Genomic DNA, 7,705 nt, shown 5'->3' on the forward strand with positions numbered 1-7,705 from the left:
TAACTTATGTAGACCTGCACTTCCTTGTCCTGCCTTCCCACTAGTTATGTGACTGAGGGACCATCTACGGATAGTACTAAACCTGCAGCAGGTTCTGAAAACTTGAGTGCATGGGAAACACTGCATGGCACCTGGCCCACAGGGAGGTAATGGTAGCGTACCCGGTAAAGGATCTAATTATAGCATGGGAAATAGGTGGCTTCAGACACGTCCCAACCAGGAAGGGCAGAACCCAGTGCTGCTTCCAGGACTGGACTAGGGCCATGCACAAGCTGGCTTGGGTGTCGCCTGCTACAGGGACTCATGTTCTATGCTCAACTGTCCTGTGGGGCTGCTGGGTTTCCAGATCTAGGCTTGTCAGTTCCCAGGATGGCCAATTCCATATCCTTTATCTCCTAGAGCACAGTTCTCAACCCGTGGATCTTGACCCCCTTGGGGGCTAAATGACCCTTTCACAGGGGTGACCTATCGGATGTTTACATCACGATCCATAATGGTAGCAAAACTAGTTATAAAGTCGCAACAAAAATAATTTTATGGTTGGGGTCACCACAACATGAGGAACTGTAGTAAAGGGTCATAGCATTAGGAAGGGTGAGAACCACTACTGTATAGCTGATTCTACAGAATAGCCAGCACTTGCTCGGGTGGACACCTGGGCCAAGGCCAGAGCCCACTCTCCCACTGGTGTGGGGGTGTGCGGCATGTTTTGGGGGGCACAGACAGGCTCTGTAGTAGCCTGCAGTGTAACTGAGATTTTCCTCAGGAAGATGATCTTTCTAGACCAGATCCTACAACCCCTTCTCATTTTTACAAGGTCAACTCCTATGCAACTAAGGGGCAGGGTGCCAGGCCCATCCTAAGCCGAGGTCTAGGGACCTAGCCAAGGCCATTACCTCCATACAATACTATGGTAACTCTTAAGGAGTTGCCTGGCGCACCAGGGCATAAAGGGCTCCTTCCCAAAGTCACACAAAACAAGAGGCGACAAGGTAGAAGGTAGAGGTCAACAGAGAACACAACACACACTTTGGATTCATATCCTTTTTCCACACCAAGAGTAAGAGCTTTGTTTTTATTTCAGTAATAATTAAGGGTGAACCTAAAGTGTCTATGTCAAGAGAATAGTGAATTTTTCAGACACCCTAATACAATGGTCACATGGTTAATAATGATGAGGTAGGAACTAGTGTGCTGGAGACACTTCTGGATTACAGATTACACATCAAAATCATGGGGAAATGTTTGCAATTTTGTTTTTGTTTTTTGAAGACAGGGTTTATTTGTGTAACCTTGGCTATTCTGGAACGAGCTCTGTAGACCAGGCTGGCCTTGAACTCACAGAGATCCTCCTGCCTCTGCCCGGCTTGTTTCTGCAATTCTTTATTTTTATTTTATGTGCATTGGTGTTTTGCCATGGTGTTGGGTCTCCTGGAGTTGGAGTTACAGACAGTTGTGAGCTGCCATGTGGGTGCTGGGAGTTGATCCAGTAGTTAACTACTGAGACATCTCTCCAGTCCCCATTTCTGCAATTCTTTAGGGAAAATATCCAATCAGTTAAAAATGGCAAGGCCTTTATCAGCTCTGGTGGCATACACTGATAATCTTAGTCTTCTCAAGGCTGAGGCAGAAGGATTACAGCAAGTGTGAGCAGGCCAGGGCTACGTAGTGAAACTGCCTCAAAAACCAAAACAAAAACAATCTGCATGTATAGAATTAGCTGAGGTTCAAAAACAAAACAAAAAACAACAACAACAAAAAAACCACCACCCAGGGGACACTGCATTAAAGCTGAAAGAAGCCAAGTGTGACAGGGAACACCTGTGATCCCAGCACTTGGGTGTGGAGGCAGGAAGGTCAGGAGTTCAAAGCCAGCTACAAATTAGAAACAGGAAGAAAAAATATTAAATGAGAAAATCTGGTGGAATTACAGCTAATCTCTAGGCATCTTTAGCAAAATAAAGCATTGAACTGGACTGAGTATACACATTTGTTCCATTTATTTTAACAGTGACTTTGTCACAAGACTTTCATCTAGGTGGACAGAGAATGAACTGGAGGCAAAGCTATCCAAATTTCAGGGAAGATGGTGAATGTTCCCAGCCACTTCCTCCTTTTCAGAAACAGGGCTGGCATGGTTTAATGCCGACCAAGGCCTGGCTTCTCCAGGAAACAGGTTTCCCCGCAGCTGCTTCTTCACACATGCCCATGAAACTACTACAGTGGTGAGCCCAGGTCAAAAGTCCAGGAAGCGGCCCACAGTGACACACACGGGTCCCAAGAGGGACAGGAAATCAGTCTCAACTTTGCTACTGTTCTTTATATGAGATAACTGGGTCCAAGGAACTGTAACAGGAGATAAAGCCTCTCCCAACAGCCACACAAAGTCATGTGACCACCTCCAGGACCCAAAGAATCCACGTGGAAATCCCACTGGTGGGGCAGAGTGGGGGTGGGGTGTCTTAGCAAGAGTCAGAAAACCACTTTAAGGAGAAAATCTGCTTCAACAGGACAATGGATACTTTGAGAGGAAAGGCAAACGTGTAACTTTAAGAAACAAAGTTAAAGAATTAAGTAACCCGGGGAAAGGTGCAACTGAATGACTTTCATGAACTCCCCAGAGAGTTCAATTTAAAAACCTGCAGTCAGACTTGAAGGGCGGTCTAAAGTCACGACACAGAGGACCAGTTATCACACGGCTTAGGCCGATGGAGGATTCCAGGGACTCTAGTGGGGAGGACTCATTGCCGGAGGCCCTGGGGACCTACTGTTCTGAGATGGTGCACTTAAGCTAACTCACTCATCGGTCATACTTTTAGCTGTTTAAAGAGAATTCCCTTGCATAGTTTTCAAATTAATATTGGGGGGGGGGCACAGAGAATGACAAAAAAAAAAAAAAAAAATCAAACGAACAAACAAAGCCCAACACAGCTCACCAGAGTTGAAAAGGTTGGCTCTCACAGGATCTTGTAATGAAACGAGACATGGAATGAGGTCTATTAGTCATGATGCTGGGATACTGTCAAGACACTGCAGAATTTTGGGGAGTTCCTGTTTACATTAATAGACAACCGTAAAGTTGGCTACTTAGAAAATAGTCACAGAAACACACATGCCCTTTAACAGAAGGATAAAACAAATAATAAAACCCTTTATATACCCGATGGGCTATAATTAATTTTCAGGCAAAAGAGGGGTCCTTATGTCAATATCATTAGGTACCCCATAGCCTCACTCCAAGTAGGTACAAGCAATGTTTAGGATGCCAGCAGCAGTCACCTCTGACAGCTGCAGAGACCTGGTCCCCCTGGATGACCAACAGTCTCTGGCATCACGGTGTAAATGTCATGTTTAACAGCATGTCTGTTTCATAGCTGTGACTGTCAGAGGAATCCATCTATCTCATTTCTGCTACAGGTAGATGTTCCTCGTCAGCTTTGGTGACCTGACACTGGACATGACAGGTTTCATCCTCCGGTTACAGCTCTCTAAAGGTCACTGGCTTCATTCTTATTAACTAAGGAGAATTTTAGTTGAGACCTCACAAGCAAAAATGACTTGAAGTTATCGAATAGCTGATTTTTTTTTTCCCTTCTTCAAGCAGTCTCAAATTTTTGGTTGTTAGGTTTCATTTTTTTTTTTTTTTTTTTTTTTTTGGGTGCTGTATACAAGATTTCCCCCTCTAAAATGAAAAGCCTAGGAGAAGTTTTTTTTTCAAGCAAAAATGTTTATGAAAAAAACAGACCATCTGGACAAAAACCCCACCCCATAAAATAAAGGACTAATCAGCCTTGTAACTTAAAAAGGCCCAGCTTTGTCCAGTGTAACAAAACATCTCTGTTCTGTTTCTGCGCTTGGACTTTATTCCCGTTCAGCCCGAGTTTCCTCCTCCTCGTAGTTTAGCTAGAGTTAGACTCTCAAATTCTGCGTTTAATGCTTGCACAACCCATTTAAACATTAGGAATGCTGCTCTTTTCATGTTCCCATTAAAAACACAAAATCAACACAAACCACACACTGTAGGATAATGAACCAGATGGAAAAGTTAATGTGCTATAATGATATTCGTTTTGCAACATCAAAAGCAGCAGAAATACTGAATATAATTTGATTAAATCATAAATACTGAGATTGAATATGCACATAGAAATTACATTCAGGCTCCACGAGCTGAGAGCTCTCTAGAAGCAGAGAAAGTGCGAACGAGATCGGCAGCGAGATCGGCCCCTGGTCGTCAGTACTCCCACTCGTCAGACTTCATGTCAAGGTAGCTGAGGATGTTCTGGGCCAGCTTCACAGCCTGCTTCCTGGCCGCCTTACACTTCTCTTCTCCCTGGGGGTCAACGGCGTCCAGGGCCAGCAACTGTTTGGTCAGCAGCTCCTCCAGACGGATGTAGTTCTTATCAGTTCGCTTCCCACCAAACGAGAGGACTTCGCCCTGGATCTCTGACAGGTTTCCAAGGACACCCCACACAGCCTTGTGTGGGGAGGTCTCCTCGCAAGGGAACAGCTTCCTCTTCTCGAGGGCTTCCTTCAGGTCCAGGTACGTGATCAGGGTCTGCACTTCAATCACGGCTCTTCGCCTGGCTTCCCGGATGCAGGGGTTTTTCTCAAGACTCACTTCATCTAGCTGTCCGATCAGGCCCTGAAGTTCTGTCTTGGAGCTCAGACACAATTCAGGAGGGCTCTGAGGCTGGAGAAGTTCGTTTTTTATTTCTCTCATCCTCTTGAGGACCTTTTCTATTTTTAGAATGGAGTGGTTCTGTCCCAGGTCAAATGCATGGGTATTGTCAGCTTCCTCTTCTAAATCCAGATATTTCAGTAATTTGTTGATATCTTCCACCACCTCCCTCCGATAATTCCTGATCTCTGTACGCCCACACACATCCAACGCATCTAGATCAGCCATCAACCCTGACAGCACGCACGATAAGTGCCTGCAAGTCTCCGTGCTGTCCACGCCCATGAGCAGTGCGATCAGAGTACCTCTGGCCTTGTTCACTTCACACATCACAGAATTGATCTTGGCAACAGAAGGATGCACGTCCTCAGAGAGGGGCAGGGAAGGCTGCTTCCTCATGCAGTCTTCAATGATCTCTTGCACTGCACAGATCTTGGTTAGCGTGTTGTACCTTGCTTTCCGCAAGGAGATCTTCCCTCCGGTTTTAACATGTGTGAGCCTCAGAATGATGTCCTGGATGCCTTCCTCAAACTCGTCAGTCACACAGTTGCCTCCACTGTAAAAGGGCACGATCTTCTCTTTCACAAGGGCCTGTGCTTCCTTAAAGATGTTCTGGATTTCAATGCGGTGTGGGTGGTTTGCATTCTGCTCTAGCTCTTTGAGAAGGCGTTCTATCTCCTGGGCTGCCCTCTTCCTAGCTTGCTGAATGTCTCCTTTTCCTTCTGTATCTACAGAATCTATTTCAAAAAGTTGTTTCGTCAGAATCCTCTCCAGTTTCTTGTAATTCTTGTCATCCGACAGGCCACTGAAGCCCACCACTTGAGGCTCTATACTCTTTACTTCCCTTTGGATCTCCTGAAGCCTACTAATGGAAGGGTGCTGGTTTCCCATATCCATGCTTCTGTGTTCAGTTTCACAAGCACTGAAAGATGGCAAGAGTAACTTATTACAGTCTTTGCAGGATAATTAGATCAACCCATTCTACACTCGCTTTTAAAAGGCACACTTTTTTTTTTTTTGGTTTTTCAAGACAGGGTTTCTCTGTGTAGTTTTGGTGTCTATCCTATCCAGCTCTGTAGACCAGGCTGGCCTGGAACTCACAGAGATCCACCAGGCTCTGCCTCTCAAGCGCTGGGATTAAAGGTGTGTGCCACCACTGCCTGGCTAAAAGGCGCATTGTTAAAAGGACTGGTTGGGACTATGGAGATGGCTGTCAGTCAAGTGCCCAGGCTGGAGCTCCAGAACACACCTAAAAAAGCCAGGGAAGGGGCTGGAGAACGGGCTCAGTGGCTAAGAGCATTTGATGCTCTCCAGAGGACAAGGTTCAATTCCCAGCACCCACATGTCGGCTCTTGGCCACCTGTAACTCCAGTTCAGGGGATCTGATTCCCTTTTTTGGCCTTTACAGGCAACAGGCACACACGTGGTACACACACACACACACACACACACACACACACACACACACACACACACACGCAGGTAAAACACCAATGCACATAAAATAAAAGCCAGGCAAGATGGTGCTCCCTTATATTGCCAGTGCCTGGAAGGCAGAGGTAGAGGGATCTCTGGTTTACTGGCCAACTAGCCCAGCCTAATTGAGAAGCTTCAGGACAAGGAGAAGTCCTGCCTCAAAAAACAAAGTGGAAGGACACCACAGAAATGACGGGGGTGGGGATGGGATGAGCGGGCAGGCTGAACTCTGGCACCTGGGCACGCACCAAAACACACGGTTTTGTCATCTTATAGATTTAAAAGACATACTTGAGGAAAGAGAAGATGGGACATGTCAACTCCCTCTCCTGAAAACAGTTGAACAGGAACAAAACAATCCAAGCTGGGTGTACACTGTATGCCTACATACCCAGCCCGAGGGAGATAAGAGAATTATGAGTTCAAAGATCAGCCTGGGCTACTTGGTAAAACCATTAACCATTTAGCATTAAGCAAAAGCAAAACAAAAACGGGAACACGGCAGGGATTTTAAGAACAGACAGAAGTTACTCAAGGGTCCAGTCTGGGGTGGATGTCTGGGCCTGTGAATTCTATCTCCAACTGCATACACTTTCACACTAGCCAAACCGTCAGGTTAGCAGCAACACCATTTCCTTAGATCGCATCATCCTACACTAGTTTTGGACACCGGCAGGGTACCCTTGTGGAAGTGAACTCACAGGGGTACCATTCTGCCAGGGGGCCAACCTTTTACTTTTCAAAAAGGGGAACTAAGCAACACCCAAGTCCTCGCCCTTGACTCCAATCCCCCCACCCCACCCCCGCCCCGCAAAAACGTCATAACTGCGATTAACTCGGTCACTCGCCTCCCCGTAAACGTGCTTAGAGACATTTCCCACGCTCTCGGGTTTCGGTCCAACAGCTCACTTCCGGCGGGCGGACCACAGAACTCAGGCCCCGGGCAGGGTCCAGGCCTGGCCCTCGTAGCGCTTGGCCCCGCTTGGCCCCGGGGAGGTCTAGGTGGCGGCGGTCTTGGCTGCCGCGGAGGGCGGCGAGGTGGGAGGTCGGCCCGTCACGGGGAGCGGCACCGGAGCGGGGCCCCCAGCGGCATCCCCCTCGCCCTTCCCGGTTAGGTCTGACCCGGGCAGCCGGTGAAGGGGCCGGCGGAGGCGGCGGCAGCTACTGGCCGCGGCGGCCGCTCCCGGGCGTCTCGGCCGGCCCCGACGCGCCGCCGCCTGACCTCACAATGGGCGCGGGGCGGGCGCGGGGCTGCAAAGCGCCCGAGCCGGGGGAGAAGCGAAGCTCGCGCCCCCGCGCCGCGCTCACCTGGGCCGCTCGCGCCATCGCGCCCCTTCTCCTCCGCTTCCGCAGCGTTGTCACCGCCCTCGCAGAGCCGGCCACGCAGCTCCGAGCCCGGGGAACACTTGGCGTCGCCTCGTCCGGTGCGAGAGCCGCCGCCGCCGCCGCCGCGGTCTCTCCGGGAATGTGCACGGTCGGCCTCGCCGCGCGTCGCCGCAGCCTTTGCGACGCTGGCCGTAAAGCCGACCTTTCCCCTGCCGCGATTCT

General features: G+C 48.8%; 1 protein-coding gene across 4 annotated transcripts; it reads right to left on the bottom strand.

Moving 5' to 3' along the window:
* Positions 1-1,977: 1,977 nt before the first annotated feature.
* Bag5 (BAG cochaperone 5) lies at positions 1,978-7,605 on the bottom strand. 4 transcript variants are annotated; one of them, XM_006987973.4, is made up of 2 exons: positions 7,466-7,605; positions 1,978-5,603 (listed from the first exon to the last, which is right to left on the bottom strand). In XM_006987973.4, exon 2 carries the CDS (start codon positions 5,576-5,578, stop codon positions 4,235-4,237), a length of 1,344 nt encoding a protein of 447 aa, XP_006988035.1. In that variant the 5' UTR covers positions 5,579-5,603; positions 7,466-7,605; the 3' UTR covers positions 1,978-4,234. The 4 variants fall into 4 exon arrangements, with proteins under 4 accessions (XP_006988035.1, XP_042117153.1, XP_006988034.1 ...); XM_042261219.2 differs by lacking the exon at positions 7,466-7,605 and adding an exon at positions 6,994-7,371; XM_006987972.4 differs by lacking the exon at positions 7,466-7,605 and adding an exon at positions 7,006-7,370.
* Between the last annotated feature and the right edge of the window lie 100 nt (positions 7,606-7,705).

Source organism: Peromyscus maniculatus, chromosome 14, assembly GCF_049852395.1.
Source record: "Peromyscus maniculatus bairdii isolate BWxNUB_F1_BW_parent chromosome 14, HU_Pman_BW_mat_3.1, whole genome shotgun sequence".
Classification (NCBI taxonomy): Eukaryota; Metazoa; Chordata; class Mammalia; order Rodentia; family Cricetidae; genus Peromyscus; species Peromyscus maniculatus.